Source organism: Mirounga angustirostris, unplaced genomic scaffold (assembly GCF_029215605.1).
Source record: "Mirounga angustirostris isolate CCGP_5_RB_7025 unplaced genomic scaffold, mMirAng1.0.hap1 SCAF_16, whole genome shotgun sequence".
Classification (NCBI taxonomy): Eukaryota; Metazoa; Chordata; class Mammalia; order Carnivora; family Phocidae; genus Mirounga; species Mirounga angustirostris.
The window spans coordinates 55,573,875-55,593,224 of record NW_026991724.1 but is presented as its reverse complement, the minus strand read 5'-3'; the positions used below and the strand labels follow the sequence as shown (position 1 = coordinate 55,593,224).

The window sequence follows — 19,350 nt, the reverse complement described above, 5'->3', positions numbered from 1 at the left end:
TCCAAATACCTGTCCCACTGATACACATCTGAAGGGTCTCATTGAGTTAAGAGACATGTGGGGCTGGGTAGGGAACGATAGGTATAGGGCTACATGATCAGGCTCACAGAAATCCCAAAAATGCTCAGGCACAAGGAAACCAGGGATAAGGAAACAAACCAGACCATCTTGCCCTTGGGCATCAGAGGTGGGGTCTTTTTATGGCAGTCACATTGTGACCAACAAAGAATAACCAGGCCCCAAAGAAGAAGTGAGCCATTAAAGATGTTATCACCAGCCCTTCCTCAAACCCAGACTTCAGGGCGCCTGGGTGGCTCAGATGGTTAAGCGACTGCCTTCGGCTCAGGTCATGATCCCAGGGTCCTGGGATCGAGTCCCACATCGGGCTCCCGGCTCAGTAGGAAGCCTGCTTCTCCCTCTGACCCTCTCCCCTCTCATGCTGTTTCTCTCTCGCTCGCTCTCTAAAAAATAAATAAAATCTTTAAAAAAAAAAACAAAAAACAAACCCAGACTTCACAGGAATGTTAAGGCCACAAGCTCCCTGGTCAGTTCTAAATAAAAGACTGTCAGTGGAGGCCCACGTTGGCAACCCTGTCGGGACCCCTCTTACTCCTGAGAGCTTTTTCGGTATCCTTGCTTAATAAAACTCTTATCACTTTATTCAGTCTCCTTTGTCCTGGAGATTTATTCTTTGACTCCCTGAGATAAGAACCTCACACTCCCGCTTCAACAGGATCTAGCTGGTTTCGACAGGAATTGTGTTTGTGCTTCCAGCCTTGTTTATCATGTTTTCAGTGTGGTACCAGGTTCCTTAAAAGAAAAAAAAAAAGGGGGCTAATAAGGGAGGAGGGGAGGTTTCTCAAAAGAGAAAAAAATTAGTTTAATATCATGCCTCAGGGATGTTTTAGTGCAGCCATTTTGATTTTGTTCAACTTGATGCTTTTTTTTAAAGATTTTATTTATTTGCGAGAGAGAAGGAGAGACAGAGGGCACGAGAGGGAGGAGGGTCAGAGGGAGAAGCAGACTCCCCGCCGAGCAGGGAGCCCGATGCGGGACTCGATCCAGGGACTCCAGGATCATGACCTGAGCCGAAGGCAGTCGCTCAACCGACTGAGCCACCCAGACGCCCCTAACTTGATGCTTTTAAGTGGCCTCAGTTTCAGTCACCAGGAGAACCATAGTAAGACTACTTCATATTTTACAGTGAGAAACCACTGACTATTTTCTAGAATGGCTAAATTTCAGTGAAAATATTGAATTAGAATTCTCATTTACTACTGATGGTGATGTGGGAAACAAAGGCAAAAGAAACAATTAAGCCTCTTTACTGCCAACAGCCCCTTGCCAAATCCTTGAAACAGGTAGAGTGACCTTCCTGTGGGAGCTCAACTGCTTGGATGTTGACTCTTTGCTAAGGGCAAAAGACAACCTTACAATAACGTCCCTACCTCCCAGGATCCTGTGAGTCTATGTTAACGTATAAAAAATTCTTTGGAGACTTCCTTTATCTCTACCTCCCAAGATACGTGTTAGTAATTATCCCCCAAGCATATGGCCCACCAATATACATCTGAAGTGTCTAATGACTGAGGGTTTACTGAACAGAAATAAATGAGCTTTTCCCTAAAAATAGCTAGCCCTGTCAACATCCTGGAAGCCTTGTTCCCAAAATGCTTTGGAAACTTGTGCTGTCTTTATTGCTCTCCCAACTTGGAAGTGTATAATCAGTCACCTGTTGCAACCGAAGCGCAGCTCTATCTGCCCACGGGTCCTATCCCTGTGCTTTAATAAAACCACCTTTTTGCGTCAAAGATGTCTCAAGAATTCTTTCTTGGCCATTGATTCCAAACCACAACATTCTACATAAATGGGAATTTAAAAAGTACATTCAATTTGGAAAATTATTTACCTACGGAAAGAGCACATTTTGTCACCCCAAAATATGTCTCTTTAGCATAAGGCTTACTTTAGGCTGGGTTTTTTAAAAAATTTTTTTCCTTAAAGATTTTATTTATTTATTTGAGAGAGAGAGAGAGAGAGAGAACATGAGAGGGGAGAGGGTCAGAGGAAGAAGCAGACTCCCCACTGAACAGGGAGCCCGACGCGGGACTCAATCTGGGGACTCCGGGATCATGACCTGAGCCCAAGGCAGCCGCCCAACCCACTGAGCCACCCAGGCACCCCTAGGCTGGGTATTTGAGAGAAAGAGCAGACAGGAGTGCCTGGGTGGGTCAGTCGCTTAAGCGCCTGTCTTTGGCTCAGGTCGTGATCCCAGGGTCCTGGGACCGAACCTGCAATGGGTTCCATGCTCAGTGGGGAGTCAGCTTCTCCTTCTCCCTCGCTACTCCCCCCTTTGTGTTTTCCCTCTCTCTCAAATAAATAAATAAGAACTTAAAAAAAAAAAAAAAGAAACAGCAAAGAAAAAGCTCTGAAACCTAGTCTGGTTATTTTGTAAGAGACACTGGCATTTCCAGGGGAAAACTCCATTTGTAAGACTGTCTCCCTCCGTGTAGCAGAAAGAGGGAGAAAGTGTAAATCTCCAGAAACTCTGATCAGTGGACAAGGCATGGATTAAATCGGAATATCAAACATGGCCTCGATTATTGCTTTTTGCCTGGTCACCTCCCCAAATGCTTCCCAATAGGATCATGTGTGAGTTTTAAGAAAGGATCATATCCGGTGCCCCCCAGCCCAGATTCTGTCAAGCCGTGTGGGTGGGAACAACAGTGTTGTTTGAATTAAATGCTCCAGGCGATTCTAGGTGCAGCCAGGGTTAATTGGAGGGCTTCCCATGAATAGAAGACAGCTGAGTGTAGGCTTTGGCTCAGGGAGGAGTAACATGGTCTCCTGTGCGTGAATCTGGAAGCTTCAGGTCCATGCGTCACACTTTTCTTCTTTCTTTCTGCTCCAGCAGAAGTTGTGTGTGTCTGGTTGGGGAGGCGCCCTGAAAGCAGAGAAGGAAAAATGCAAAGATTGGTCTCCAAGGAGGAATTCATTGTTTCTGAATAGCTCCTGACATAAAAGGCTAGGAAATTGGGCCTTTTCTGCATTTCCAAATCCCACCTGCAGGTGAGCAGTTTACAGGTGAAGAGGCTCTGTTGGTGGCTTTAAAAGCATTTTCTCCTGATGCAGCTGTGATTTCTCCTGGACTCTCTTCTGAAGAAGAACTCCAAAGGAGGAAGTGAAAGAAGAAATGGCCAGTTCTCAGGTAAGCTTTGTTCCTGAGTTCAGAGGCCCTGTCATCTTTTTCTCCTGAAATTCCTCACATTTAGAAGTTGCAAATACTGGGCGCCTGGGTGGCTCAGTCGGTTGAGCGGCTGCCTTCAGCTCGGGTCATGATCCCAAGGTCCTGGGATTGAGCCCCACTTTGGGCTCAGTGCTCAACCGGGAGCTTGCTTCTCCCCTGCCTGCTGCTCCCCCCTGCTTGTGCTTGCTCTCTCCTTCTCTCTCTCTCTCTCTCTGTCAAATAAATAAAATCTTTAAAAAAAAAATAAATTTCAAATACGGATTTTTCTAGTTCTGATGTTTCTGCTTTATGTTTACACCTAATTTTTAAACCTTTTCAGAAATGATGCTCAAGATTAGGTCTTTAGAACACTTCTTCTCTGTAAGCCAGAGCCTTCTATCCCTTCTCTCCAACCTGGCTTCCAGTAGGCCATCAACAGTTGTCACAGTGAATGAAAGACCTGCCCACCATTATTGAAAACACTCCCTTGGTGACAGATCCACGGGGAAGGTGTGGGGTTAAAGATTCCTATTGCTGAAAAGGGTCTGGGCCTGCGATATCAGTGAAGGAGGATGGTCTTATTTAGGTCCCATCTGGAAGCTTTATCAGCTCTATGTAGACTAGGAGTAAGAAAATGCATAAATAAACACAGTGGATATGAGGCCCAAAATAACTTGGAATATTCTCTGAGAAAAAAAAGGGGGGGTCGTACACTTTAGAATGTGGAAAAGATACTGTATCTAAAATAAACTAGATATTACAGGACAGGGAAAGTGTAGGTGATTGAAGTTTGTATAAATCAACTGTATTCTCATAATTTGACATTCTGATTTACTGTTTCGGAGCCACAAGGATGTGGTGCCTAAATGGAGTGTCTCTTGATCGGATGGGGGCCCCCAAATGTAGGGCAATGATTAGGTGGAAGCTGTTGGCAGGGGAAGTGAGAATTGACCTGAGGCAGAACAAAGGAGATAGAAGTTCATTGAATCCAGAGCAAGGGAGCTGTGGACAGGACTGCAGAAGGGCTGTCTGCAAGAAAGTGGGGGCTGTTAATTAAAGGGGAAAGATATGGCGGTATTCATACAGATGGAATCTTCCCATTTTGGGGAAATGAACCTGGTTGTAAGTAGTTAATTGGTTAGTTAGGGCCTAGGGATATTTCAGGGTGGGTCACCTGATGGGCGTGTGGTGTTCAGCCAGGTGGGTCACTGCCCCTTTCCGCATTCCATTGCTCAAGGCTCTTTGCCTAAAAGCAGCCTCTGAAGAACAAACTGTTGCAGGTTCTTGTCTGGTGGCAGGATGAAAGAATGAATCTCAAGGACACAAAAGGGTAAAGTGATAGTTTATCAAGTGAAGGTGAGAACAGAAAAACAGAAGCATCATCATCCACAAAGTGATTTATAAGTGTCATGTCATGGAAAGTGGTTCTTGAATTAATCACCATGACAGTTTTCTACTCTGTCACTTTTAATGTGTATATAACTACTTCCTAAATGTATGGATGGGTGCATGAAATGTAAAAAGATAGATAATTTCACGTGCATAACTTTTTGTTTCCATTATTCTTGTCAACGTTTGACACCTGCTATGAACATTGGTTTAGAGTATTCTCGGTATGTTGACCTGCGTGTCCTTTTCAGTTGACTCTGGGACCCATAACCTGGGTTAAAACCTGATCCCTTGAATGTACTGGATGTCCTGGATATTTGACAAAATACTCACAAAAAATATAAGAATAATGTGTTCACTCTCTTCGATTATTATTATTTTTTATTAATATATGAAAAACTGTTAGATGCTATCTACTACGAAATGCTCAGAAAGGCTCGTTGTTGCCTTTCGCGCTATTCTAGTAGAACCTAGAACCAATTGCTATAAAACCCATTCAGTTCCAAGTCCTCCAAGAATTCCTTCCTTCTGAGTTCTACCTCTTCGTTATTCATAAATGTGTTCCTTGCCCATAGGCTAAAGCCTTGTTAGAAATGCAGAGTCCTATTCCACCCCAGAACTGTTGAACAGAATCTGCATTTTCATGATACTGCCAATGCACAATGTTGTGAAATTCTAATCACATTAGAATTTGATAAATACATTTGTAACCCACCAACACTTTGCATGTAAGAAATAGACACAACTTACAATGTATGATAATAAACAACAGTACTCAATAATGTGAATGCCTACATTGATGCCTTCAATTTACAACTTCTCTTGGATAAACACACAGTATTTATAATGGTTTTGTGGATCATTGCCATCCTCTTACCTCGAAGTTAAACAGTACATGAGAGCATATTATTGTGTTAAAAATTACCTTACTGCAGATAACAGGAAACTCACCTAAGGAGAACCAGTTCTCCTAATATAACTCTACTAATAGGAGTTGACTCCTTGTTGAGTCACAAATAGAAACTACACCAGGTGGGGTTGTAACACAAAAGAAACTTGATTTGTAGGAAATAAGATTACAGGGGATAACTTCCAAAGCAGAGACTCACAAAGCAAGGGGAAATGATTTCCTTCTCTTTAGGGGTAGGGTAGATATTTAGAAAGGGGAGCCTGTCATCTTATGTAGAGCTGGGCATAAAGTTGCACATGGACCTTAACAAAACACTTCGCACATTAGGTAAATGACGTTTGTGCTTCTCCGTAGGTGGAGAATTTTAGTATTACAATGAGGTAAAGGTAACTGTAGATCACTCCATGGGTTACACCTTGGTCCCTCTGCCTCAAACTGGGCCAGCCCAAGCACATCCCCTGGGCAGTCATTACCTTTTATTGGATAGTTTCTGCTTTCACCACAGGAGACTCTGCCCATGGTGTGTTTTGGTTGAAGTAAAGGATAAGGCGGAAAGAAGAGGTTAAGTCAAATGTGAGATAAAGTTTGGTGGGTACAATCAGGCAGTGAAGGCCAGGTGTTGGGGAGTCTAGCTGGTGACATTAACTCCCTCTTTGATCTTAGGGACTATTATAAACTCTGCCTATGGCCACTGGGTCACTGTCGTATTTATTGCAGGGACTGCTGACATTCAGGGATGTGGCCATAGAATTCTCTCAGGAGGAGTGGGGATGCCTGAACCTCGTTCAGCGGGAATTGTACAGGGATGTGATGTTAGAGAACTACGGACACCTCCTCTTCCTGGGTGAGAATAACTCCTTCCAGATTTCCCAAACCACATTTGTATGTATCTTTGAAGACTCTCTTGGATGATGATTCTTTGCACAACTGGAATTCAAAGCACTGCACTAAGGAACAAAAGTAAGGGTTTGTAGATGTAGACAAAAATCCCTGATGTTTGCATTTCAGCTTTAGCTTCCCCTTCCTTAAGGTAACATCATTTCTGTAGATTAGTGGCAGTGCTAAACCCGGAGGGGCATAAAATGGTGCTGCCCGCATTTAAACTCCAGTTTTTCGTCCTTACCATTGTATCGGTAGTACTTGGAAGTGCAAGTTAGGATGTGAATATTTGAAACTCCTGCATGTTCTGAAGGGGCTGTTGGTCAGCAGTGTCTGGGATGGGAAATCACCTTTTAGAATTCTGCGATGTTCTCTGTTCTCTCCTGAGCACAATAGTGGATTGAAAGAATCTCCAGCAATAGTTATATTCCGTTTTTCTATTAACCAGGTCTCATTGTGTCAAAGCCTGATCTGGTCTCCTTTTTGGAGCAAAAGAAGGACCCTTGGAATGTGAAGAGAAAGAAGACAGTAGCCTTTCATCCAGGTAGGTGGGAATGAATGAAGCAGATGACAGAGGTGAGGTCCAAATGTGAATGATGAAGACAGACCTTAAAATGCGGTTCAAGTAGGTCTCCTTGAATGAAAATCAGTTGGAGGAGCCCAGTTTCATGTCACTGTCTCTCACAGAGGGACATCTGCTAGCCAACATTATCATGCTTTTATATTCTCGTATAAGAGTGATATAAATCATGGTGAAGTAAGTGTTCAGGGAATCATTATTTACATTAAAGTAAGATACAGAGGTGTACCTGGGTGGCTTAGTCAGCTTAGCATTCATCTCTTCATTTCAGCTTGGGTCATGATCTTCGGGTCTTGGGAAGGAGCCCCATGTTGGGGCTCAGCAGAGTCTGCTAGGGATTCGCTCTCCCCCTCTCCCTCTGGTCCTCCCCTGGTAATGCTCTCACACGCTCTTTCTCTAAATAAAGGATAAAATCTTTTTAGAAATATGATGAAAATAAAGTAAGATAGAGAAACATTTTGATTTTTAAATAGATTGGCCAGGGAGCTCCCGGGTGTTTCAGTCAGTTAAGCATCTGACTCTTGGTCTCTGCTCAGGTTGTGATCTCGGCGTCATGAGGTGGAGTCTGTTAGGGATTCCCTCTCCCTCTATCCCTCCCCCCACTCCTGCTCACTCATTTACTCTCTCTCTCAAATTAATAAAAAATCCTAAATAACTTGCCGGTTGCTGATTAAGGAGAATATGCTGGCAATTCATTAAAATCTGGATGTATCTTCATTTTAGCAATTAATAGAAGTCAAGAACATTAGCTGTCCCACTGAAATGAAGAGATTTTCATAGACATCTGAGGAAAGTATAGATAACTCTTCTGTAAAGGGTGTAAAATTAGCATACATCCACTTTTACTCAATAATTAACCTCAGTTTGAAAAGCATGAAAAGCACAACCCACAGATCATTATCTCAGAGGAACAAGAATGGTTCTTGAATGCTTGTAATGGGTATTTTGAACAAGAATCATACAGTGATACCGCAGTGGGTTTTTTAGAGTGCATTTGAAATTAATATGTTTTAATTAGTAGCACTGAATGGATTTTAATGTGTTAACACTGATCTGGAAAGCAGTGTTACCCTACACGAACCTCAGCCTGCCCCACGTTCATCAACATTGTACGTAAAGAGACAGAAACACAAAGTACACTTGACCCTTGAACTACGTGGGTTTTTGAACTGTGTGGGTCTACTTACAGTGAGATTTAATTATAGTACAGTTCTGTAAATGTATTTTCTCTTCCTTCTGATTTTCTTAACGTTTTCTTTGCTTGAGCTTCCTTTATTGTAGGAATATCATATATAACATACAAAATATATATTAATTGACTGTGGGTTTTGTTTTTTTTTTTTTAAAGATTTTATTTATTTGAGAGAGAGAACATGAGATGGGGGAGGGTCAGAGGGAGAAGCAGACTCCCTGCCGAGCAGGGAACCCGATGCGGGACTCGATCCCGGGACTCCAGGATCATGACCTGAGCTGAAGGCAGTCGCTTAACCAACTGAGCCACCCAGGCGCCCTGGGTTTTTTTTTTTTAATGAGAGAGAGAACAAGCAGGGGGAGCAGGAGAGGGAGAGGGAGAAGCAGGCTCTCCACTGAGCAGGGAGCCCCATGCAGGGCTCAATTCAGGACCCTGAGATCATGACCTGACACGAAGGCAGGTGGTTAACTGACTGAGCCACCCAGGCGCCCCTAATTGACTGTTTTTGATAAGGTTTTTTGTCGACAGCAGGCTATTGAAATTAAATGTTAGGGAGTCAACCTTCTACATGGATTTTTACCTGCATGGGGTTGGGTACTTTGAATCCCTGTTTTCCTCAAGAGTCAAGAGTCACCTGTATTTGTTAAAGCAGTGGGGTGATGTCACTAATAATTTTTTTTCTCTGTGGCCTTTAACATCATTATTTGAGATTAGTTTCCCCAAGTTTAGGTAATACATATTTTCCTCCTTATTGTAATTGCTAGAGCAATATGATGCTTCTAAGAAGGATGATACAGATGTTTTTTATTAGAGTGTGGCTAAACAATTTCTTGGTACTGTGCCTTGGAATTCATTTTGTGTAACCAGACTACCTGCAGGGGTTTGAGCTGACTCTAGTCCCACCCAGTAGCAAATACACTAGATAAAAGCCCCCGAATGACAAGCAGAGGTGACTTCCTCAGTAGCCTTTGTGAGCGTGTCCACTGGCAGTATATTTACCTTAAGCCCTCCTTAGAGAAGATCCCCGCACAGTTTACCATACTCCACTCATTTTGGTTTGAGTTGTGCATTCTCGCCTTCGCCTGGGAACACTAAAGCACTTCAACCATGGACTCTCAGAAAGGCATCTGCCCCAGTTCTTGCCATTCTCTCTGCCTGCACTTAGTCTTGACCTCTTCATGTTGTCCCTCAAGGCATATTATGTACATCCTCCAGGATCTATGACTAGTAAACTTTATTTTACTTTCCTTGTTGTTTTTAATTGAACCATGACTCATCACGCAATCCCTAGGGGTCCTACTTAACAACTGCTAATTGAATAAAGTCAATACATACATGATTACAAGCCATATCTACAGAATTTTCAATTACTGTTTATAAAAGTTTACCCTATATTTTTCATTGCTTGTTTTCATGAGTATACAGAACACAACATTTTATGGTTTTGATATGCACAGAATGTAAAGTGTTATATTAAGCTAAAGATATATTTCGGAATAAAAGAATAATTAGGAAGGAGTACGTATGTGTGTATGTGTGTGTGTTCCTATATCTTCAGAAGGAGAGGGAATATTGGAGCAAAGAAGGTTTTTTCCAAATTTCAAAATTCATGATTTCCTAGTAAACAAAAGTGGGATAGATTCATAATGGGAATAATTTTCTCTACATTGTGTTGAATTTATTTCTCCTAAATCTCATGTACCTTGGCTTGAAAATCTCCCCATGCAAATCATGTCTTGTTTACCTCCCTATTTCTCAGGTAGGATCTACTCTGTTTTCCTTGTTCCAGTGTTCAGGAACTATTGCTTATATGTTTTAGTCAGGGATTTTAAGAAGACTTTGCATGAAATGACATGGTGTTTAAAAATCCACCTAAATAGGGGAGTAATTCCTCACTGAGCATATTAAATTCCATGTAGTTTAATTGCTCCATTTCACTTCTTCCTTCTCAAGTAGAGAAGAACACTAAGTGAGATTTCTTTACTTACTATTCTTTTCCCTTCTTGGAAATGACATCATCCAAGGTAGTCACTTTATTCTAACAGTTTGATTAGGTGAAAAGTTGGAGACTTCATTGAGTCATGGTTGTTTTAACATTCATTTGAAGGGACTAAGCATGGGACAGTGGTCAAGGCTTAGTAGATGTTCTAAACTTAGGAAGAAAACAGTACTGTATTGGGAGTGATGATGCAGCCCAAGGTGACATGAAAAATATCTAGGCTAAAGAATTGGCATGAATTCTTCATGTTGGGAGAGGACACCTGTCCAAGGCGGCACTACTGAGTCTAAACTTAGAAAGATTAATTTCACTTGTTTTCCTTCCAAATCTTCTCCAGTTTTTCCATGTCCTTCTCTCCTTTATGACCTAAGGCAACACAGCTGTCCTCCTTTCCTATGTTACGGAGACTGCCTTGTCACTGCTCTCTCCCTCCCACACAGGCTCCACAGCCCCTTGTCGGTTGTTAGGAGCAGCTTTAAATTTTTAATTGAATGGGAAGTGGTTGGTAACTGGATCATTTGAGACCATATGTAAGATTTAAATCGTATGCCATCACCACATCCTTGGTAGAATAGGAAAACACCATCAATGGGCCACAGGATTACTTCAGGCACTTGGTACTAAGAGTTGTGAGGACAGATAAAACATGATGATGGTATCCTTCGAGAGGGAGATAAGGCTTACTAAAGCAAATATGGGCAATTGTAAGAGATTTGATTTATTTACTTATTTGAGAAAGTGGAGGGGGGAGAGAGTGAGAGTGAGAACAGGGGTAGAAGGAGGGGCAGAGGCAGAGGGAGAGGGAGAAGCAGACTCCCCCTGAGCCTGGGATCATGACCTGAGCTGAATGCATACGCGCAACTGACTGAGGCACCTAGGTGCCCCTGGAAAACTCTTGTAATGTGGGGGAAAGAACTGGTAGAGAGGTCCCTTTGGTCACTGCAAGGTCTTAAGAAGCTTCTGGTTGGGGGCGCCTGGGTGGCTCAGTCATTAAGCATCTGCCTTCAGCTCAGGTGGTCCTGGGATCAAGCCCCGCATCGGTCTCCCTGCTCAGCGGGAAGCCTACTTCTCCCTCTCCCACTCCCCCTGCTTGTGTTCCCTCTGTCGCTGTCGCGCTCTCTCTCTGTCAAAATAAATCTTGGGGAAAAAAAAAAGGAATCTTCTGGTGATGACAAATGTCACAGAGTTGGGGACTTGGGAAATGTGGTAGTTTTCTGGGATTCAGGGATGTCAGATCCTTTACTCATGATTTCATGAATTCTCTGGTGGTTCTGAGGGCCAGGTGCTATTGGGTGACAGATTAACTGTACCTTTCCAGGTATAGGGATGGGAGTGGGTGGAGAGAGGATATTTGTGGGCATAGATTCGAGATGTCATTTGACTGAGTTGACGCTGAAGATGAAGAAGGCTTTTTGGATACTACTAGGCAGAAGCAGCAAGGCTGTGGTCGCACGAAACTCTGGTGTCCCAGGTATATAACTGTAACATAGGTCTGATTCACTGTACATGAATGACATTCCAGGGATGCTGACCCACAGCTGGCAGGGACCTTTCTCACTTCCACTCAGCCCGTTGATGAATCTAGTCCTGTACTCAGCACTGTGTGCAGGGCACTGATTACCTGAGGAGCAGATCATGAGTCCCCTGCAGTGAGCATGTCTGCTTCAGACATTCCGCCCAGTTTTTAGTCTTTTTTCTTTTTCTTTTTCTTTTTTTTTTTTAAGATTTTATTTATTTGACAGAGAGAAACACAGCGAGAGAGGGATCACAAGCAGGGGGGGTGGGAGAGGGAGAAGCAGGCTTCCCAAGGAGTAGGGAGCCCGATGCGGGACTCGATCCCAGGACCCTGGGATCATGACCCGAGCCGAAGGCAGACGCTTAACGAGTGAGCCACCCAGGCGCCCCACCCAGTTTTTAGTCTTAATGTCCCTATGTTGTTTCGTAGCCCATGCTGTTCTTCATACCCATCCTGATCTGAGGGGAAAGAGGATTTTTTTTTTTTTAAAGATTTTATTTATTTATTTGACAGAGAGAGACACAGGGAGAGAGGGAACACAAGCAGGGGGAGTGGGAGAGGGAGAAGCAGGCTTCCCGCTGAGCAGGGAGCCCGATGCGGGGCTCGATCCCAGGACCCTGGGATCATGACCTGAGCCGAAGGCAGACGCTTAATGACTGAGCCAAACAGGCGCCCCAAGAGGATTTTTATCATTTGTAGAAACTGATAAATTTGGGTAGTATGTTATACTCATATGTCACAGTGGTTCAATTGAAGGATAATAATGCATTTTTCAGTACCTGTTACTTTGTGTGAAGATACACCATGAAAAAGTTGAAGTGTACTTATAGAAAAGATGTGTACTTTGTGTTAGGTACATAGTGAGTAGATAGATGCTCATATTGGATAAAACGATTCAGACACCCTAGAGTGTACTCTGATTCCATTTCTTCCCTCTGGTATTGTCTACCTATAGGCATCGTGTTTATTCTTGCTCTCTCATGGCCCCAAGATACCTGCCCCCCCCCCGCCCCCCCCCAGGCATCAAACCGTGTTCCTTGCAGCCAAGAAGGCAGCGTAAGTCTGATAGGACTTAGGGAATTTGATCTGAAGCCTTTCTGTTCTCATTCGGGGAAAGCCATCCTCCGCACGGCACTCTTCCCTCCATGTCATTGAGCATAACTCATCCTTATATGGGCCAGTTTAAGTAGCCATATATACGTGTAGGGCAGGTGGCCATGTAAGGCGTTTGTGAATGGCTCTTGTTCTCTGATCTGTTTCACAGCATATGACAGAAAGGCAATCACACATTGCACTGAAACTAGCTCTTTCGTAAAGGCCCTGAGATTTAGCCTATCTTCATCTTAATGCACAGGGCGTTTATTCTGCATCCAAATGGAGTACTAATTAAAGGTCCTTCAGCGTGCAATATTTATGGTCTTAGGGTAAAATCATCAAATACAGCATCATAGTGAGAATGCTATATTCAATGCCATTATAATATAACATGTATTAAAGTCTTTTTTTTTTTTTAAGATTTTATTTATTTATCTGAGACAGAGAGAATGAGAGAGACAGAGAGCACATGAGGGGGGAGGGTCAGAGGGAGAAGCAGGCTCCCTGCCGAGCAGGGAGCCGGATGCGGGACTCGATCCCGGGACTCCAGGATCATGACCTGAGCCGAAGGCAGTCGCTTAACCAGCTGAGCCACCCAGGCGCCCTGTATTAAAGTCTTGTATGCATTTCATAACTTCATAAAATATGTAAATAAGTTCCAGTTCACTTGAATTTGGATGGCTTTCATTCTAGAATGTGAACAGAAGTGTGTTTGGGGTGATCCCATGAAGCTCGAGGAAGGTATTGAGAGAAGGGAGAGATGGAAGGACTCTAACACAAGGTAGACTGTGTGAGAGTCAAATTCATTTATGATTAAAGAAAACATGCCTTGTGTAGGTTGTGTGTGTTTGTCCCAACGCTAGTGTGACCACAGACAGTTTCTAGAGTGACATATCTGTGGACAAGTTGCAGATGACCTGTGACTTAGTTACTACAGAGGTAGTCAAATTTAGCCCATGTCAGAATCACCAGGAACAGTAGTAAATGTTGGATTGCTGGGTCTATCACCACATCACCATGTCAGTAGTTCTGGGGTGCAGTCTCCCGAATTTCCTTTCTTACACTTTCTCGGGTGCCTGTCTAGAGAACCCACTTTCAGAACCAATGTCTGGGCACACGTGTATGCTTATGTTCTTCAGTAAGGAGGTTAGCCTATGTAGACGGCAGTCAGTTACACGGGTCTGGAGTCCTGGTTCTCCAGGTGTGAAAGTAGACTCATGTATGTGCTGTACCTTTCCTGTGTCTTTACCTTGGACCCCTGAACTCTGTGTCTGGTTCTCCATAGTCAAGCAGAATGCCACTCGGGCTGTGTGTCTGGTTTGGGCTGGAAATTTCACTTTCACAGAGGCTGTTTGTGTGTGAAGACTTCGGGTGAACCACTGAGTGTCAGAGAGGAAAGAGAATCCAAGCACAGGTCGCCTTCTGGAAGGGCATTTGACCTCTGTGCATCATCTTGATGTGTAGGGTATCCAGATTCAAACCCTGATTCTACTAATAATTGAGTGGATCAGTAAACCTTCTTTGAACTAAATCCTTTGTGTTAGTAAAAGGACAACAATATTAGCACTAACCCACAGAATCAAGAACTTTAAATACATTACAGTAGATAAAAAGCATCAGTAACACGGGACATACATTGTACATACTACGCAAAGGAACATGGCAGGCTTTAGTGACTATTTTGGTTTTTACTTTTTATGAGAGAGGTAGCCCACAAGTCATGTTTCATGCTGAATCCTTTCTATCTAAATGTGAATATTGAACTTCGGAAAATAATCAAATAGCCTTTGTGCATTTGAAAATTGGACTGATTTGACTGTGCCAAGTTTTCATTGGAATACTGCAGAATTTCTCACTCTTGTATCCGTACCTTTTCCTTTACTTAAATGGAATGAAAGCAAGTTTGAGAGGTTTTTTTTTTCCCTTCCTTAAGGATTTGTTTGTTTATTTGATAGAGAGAGCACAGGCAGGTGGGGCAGAGGGAAAAGAGGAGAGAATCCAAAGCAGACTCTGCTCAGCATGAAGCCCAAGGCAGTGCCTGATCTCAGGACCCTGAGATGAGGGCCTGAGCAGAAACCAAGAGTTGGAAAGTTAACCAGCTGCACCACCCAGATGCCCCAAGTTTGAGAGGTTTTATTCCCAGTCATCTGAATGTAGCCAATTATTTGTCATTCCTTCTAGAGGAACCCTAGGCATTATGACAGCTTCTCGTTTAAAATATTTGCGTAATTTCAATGTCAGCTTATTTTCTGCATTCACAGAGGGCCAGACCTGTGTCTGTTGACAACTGTGGGCCCCTGCGCAGTTGCCAAGCCAATGCTGGCTAGTCCCTGGTCCAGTGGGACCAGAGGTTATGTTCAAAGGTTTGCAGGACGGAAGGCCATTCTCTGTTGGTGGGCAGTGCTATAGGCAAGACTCTGTGACTGCCTGGGTTCATGGTTCAAATTCCTGGTCATGAAGAGTAAGAGGTTTTAGTCAATACTTGGGCAATGCTGATGGCTTGGCTTTCTCCCCAAGTAGACCTAAAAGATAGGCTCTGGGATTGCCCAGGGTCTTTGTTCAGGTTTCCTGATGGGGCAGGAGTGGAGGTTATGATCGGCAGTGGGAAGTGACTTCCAACTTGGATGCCTGCTCAGACGGGGCCATCAAATGGCCTCCATGCTCTAGTTCAACCTACTGGCTGGAGCTCCAAGTCAGGTACACCTACTGACAGAGCTCCTTGACTGGGTGGGTCCATCTCTGCTCTGCAAGTGGGCAGAGTCACTGGGATCTCTGATTGGGTGTCACTCCAGAGTGGAAGACAGTCTGGTCTGGCAGTCTTCCAAGATCTGAACACTGGTTGCCTTAAGCCTTACCCACCTTCTCTGTGTCTATATGATCCACAGTGGTCCAACACCACAGATTTCCCCAGGGATCCCCATGAGGTCAGACCTGAGTGGGCCACCGAGGTAGTGGCCTGCCATTTGAGGAATGTTGGAGGCCCACTTTGGGCTCTTCTTGGTGGAGTAATCATAGTTCTCCGTGGTCCCTCATGGTGGGACACTGTGCTGGCCCACTGTGTGGTCATAGTGAAACTCCTCCTCTTAACTTTCTCATGCTGTCCTTGTTGATCTCTGTGGCGGTCTGGGGTTTGCTTCAGTCTCGACACCCATGAGTCCTGAGAATTGCCCAGTGATATCTTATATGAATAGTTGCTCTAGAGCTTATTATGAGAAGTACGGAAGTGGGATCTACTTATGTCACCATCTTGATGGTGTCAACCCTCTGTGATGAATATTGTTATGTCTCACAAGGGAAAAATAATGTTTTGCTATATACAAGTATGTATATGTATATATGTTTTTATATGTGTATAAATATGCATACACAAATTGTGTTACCCATGAAGTAGAAAAGAGTATACATTTAGATACTGAAAATAACACTACTAAGAAGAATGAAAACATTCTCTCTCTCAAATAAATAAATAAAATCTTCAAAAAAAAAAAAAAAAGGGCGCCTGGGTGGCTCAGTTGGTTAAGCGACTGCCTTCGGCTCAGGTCATGATCCTGGATTCCCAGGATCGAGTCCCACGTCGGGCTCCCTGCTCAGCAGGGAGCCTGCTTCTCTCTCTGACCCTCCCCCCTCTCATGCTCTCTATCTCATTCTCTCTCTCAAATAAATAAATAAAATCTTTAAAAATAAAAAAAGAAGAATGAAAAAAATCCTTTGGTGTTAAAGATTATTCATTATGATACTTATTTTTGCCATGCTGCATGTTTGATTGGTTATCACTACATGGTTTGTTTTTCATTTTGGTTTTTCCAATTTCATCCTCATGTTAAAGTTACAGCTCTAGGAAAATTCCAATGGAATATATTCAAGGAAAGTTTAGTGTTACCAGGAACAATTGGTTTATTTATGTTTAATATTCTAATGGAGATACTGGGGTTTGGAAGTACCACGTTTTTTTAATATTTTTCCTTATACCCTATCTATTTTTTAAAAATTTTTCATGTGTTTTAAGGAAATAATTCTACATTTCATTCTTTTTGTGAATATTGTATACCTAGTACCATATTGTTTTCGCTATTATTAACATATAGCATGAAAATCTAGTCACAGTGTGAAGTTACTTCCTAACTTTAATTTCAACTTGTCATTATATCTACGTTATGACACTTATCTTTTAACATACATTATTTTTTAATGATTTTTCTTAAAAGGAAAGTCAGATAAGCAGATCTTAGGTTAACAGCTCAGTGGGATTTCACAAACGGATCACATCTCTATAATCCAATGAGATCAAGAAACAGAATATTGTTTGTCCTCTAAAATTCCCCTTGGGGGGGCACCTGGGTGGCTCAGTCGTTAAGTGTCTGCCTTCAGCTCAGGTCATGATTCCAGGGTCCTGGGATCGAGCCCCGCATCGGGCTCCCTGCTCGGCAGGAAGCCTGCTTCTCCCTCTCCCACTCCCCCTGCTTGTGTTCCCTCTCTCACTGTTTCTCTCTCTGTCAAATAAATAAATAAAATCTAAAATAAAATAAAATAAAGTTCCCCTTGTGCTCCTCAGTAACTTTCCACAAAGCTCAGCACCCCTTTAACTCGTAAGGCAGTGGATTCCTGTCCTGGTTTTTGTAGTTTATGTAAACGCAGTCAGGCAGTGGGAACTGACTGGAACTCTTTTGTAATTGGAAATTTTTTTCTTTCCATCTATTGCTTGTGAATTTATTTGTATTACTGCACGTTGTAGTGCACCATTCATTAGAGTTGGATGGATCCATTTTCATTATGTGACTATCAATTGGCTGCAGCATTCTACTATTAATAGGCGAGTGGATGGTTCTAAGTCTATGACTGTCATGACTAGTACTGGCGTGTAAAATCTATAATTTGTCTTTTAATGAAGCATGTATAAATACCTGCTGTCGAGGGGCGCCTGGGTGGCTCAGATGGTTAAGCGTCTGCCTTTGGCTCGGGTCATGATCCCGGGGTCCTGGGATCGAGCCCCGCATCGGGCTTCCTGCTCAGCAGGGAGCCAGCTTCTACCTGTCCCTCTCCTCTCAACTCCTGCTCTCTCTCTCAAATAAATTAAAAAAAAAAAAAAATCTGCTGTCTCTATATTTGGGAGTGAATTGTCATTAAATAGTTTAGATATTCAACTTTAACAGATATTACCGAACCCCAACCCACAACCTTTGTATAATTTTTCACACTCGCTAGCAGCGTATGGGAGATCTGGCTTAGTCACATAATTTTCAAAACTTGGGAGTTTATGTCCTTTTCACAGTAGGCTTCTAGTTGGTATGGGATGTAACCAAGTCTTGGTTTTATTTCCTTTGTTATTGTTACTTCCTTTTACTACGGAGTTGGGCATTAACCTTGGGATAATTTCAAAGTGTCTAGTTAGTTACTATGATTCTTTTTTTCTGTTGTGATATCCTTTTCTTCAGACTTTGTAGTGTATATATGCTAAGAATGAGACCCTGTCTTTTCTCTCATTATACCTCTACTTCTATCTCTTGACTTTGTGATGAAGAGAAGTTCTTAATTTTAATGTACTCCAGTCATTTCACCCACTATGGTTAGGGTTTTTTACCATTTTTAGAAATACTCTTGGGCATCTGGGTGACTCAGTTGTTTAAGCGACTGCCTTCGGCTCAGGTCATGATCCTGGAGTCCCAGGATCGAGTCCCGCATCGGGCTCCCTGCTCAGCGGGGAGTCTGCTTCTCCCTCTGACCCTCCCCCCTCTCATGTGTTCTCTCTCATTCTCTCTCTCTCAAATAAATAAATAAAATCTTTTTTTTTTTTTTTTTTTTTTTTTTTTTAAAGATTTTATTTATTTATTCATGAGAGACAGAGAGAGAGAGGCAGAGGGAGAAGCAGGCTCCCAAGGAGCAGGAAGCCCGATGCGGGACTCGATCCCAGGACCCTGAGATCATGACCTGAGCCGAAGGCAGACGCTTAACCATCTGAGCCACCCAGGCGCCCTAAATAAATAAAATCTTAAAAAAAAAAAAAAAAGAAATACTCTCTTATACCAAGACCACAGAAATATAATCCTTTATGTTTTTCTAATAACATCATTAAGTATCTTACAGTTTTGCTTGGAAATGTATTAAACAACGTCTTCTGTGGCTCGTGTAGTGACTGAGGTTTTCTGTTGTTTAAGATTTTGTTTTTAAGTAATCTCTGTAATCAACACCGGGCTTAACCTTAAAACTTTGAGATCAAGAGTCACATGCACTACCAACTGAGCCATCCAGCTGCTCTATGAATGATTATTCCTATATTCCCATAGCAGAATGTCTTCTAGGTCTGGGCAATAGCAATAACGTACTTGTCATAGACTGTAGCTGGAATCTTGGCAAACTGATAGCTGTTTTTCCCATTCTCTCTCTCTCTTTACATCACTGGGCGTAGGTTAAGTTCTACAGATTGTACTTCCAAACATGAGTATAGTCAACTCATTGGCCATCGTCTCTAAAGGAGTCCCACCAAGAGTGACAGCTTTTGGGTGAAGAGATTTCTGTCATGATCTCGGATGTAGACTTCTTCGGTATCTTCACAGAGTGACCAGGGAT

General features: G+C 42.8%; 1 protein-coding gene across 39 annotated transcripts in view; it reads left to right on the top strand.

The window, feature by feature from the left end:
- Positions 1-19,350, top strand: part of LOC123856141 (KRAB domain-containing protein 5-like) — a 119,853-nt gene that overhangs the window by 57,338 nt on the left and 43,165 nt on the right. For 14 of the 39 annotated variants that reach the window (XM_064581865.1, XM_064581866.1, XM_064581846.1 and 11 more), the window contains exons 2-4: positions 3,133-3,208; positions 6,243-6,369; positions 6,853-6,948. In XM_064581865.1, the coding sequence (XP_064437935.1) occupies positions 3,194-3,208; positions 6,243-6,369; positions 6,853-6,948 (238 nt within the window). In that variant the 5' untranslated portion in view covers positions 3,133-3,193. Of the gene's footprint in view, positions 1-2,911; positions 3,209-6,242; positions 6,372-6,852; positions 6,949-19,350 lie in introns of those variants that run through there. The other 25 variants (XM_064581830.1, XM_064581834.1, XM_064581840.1 and 22 more) reach the window with 10 other exon arrangements.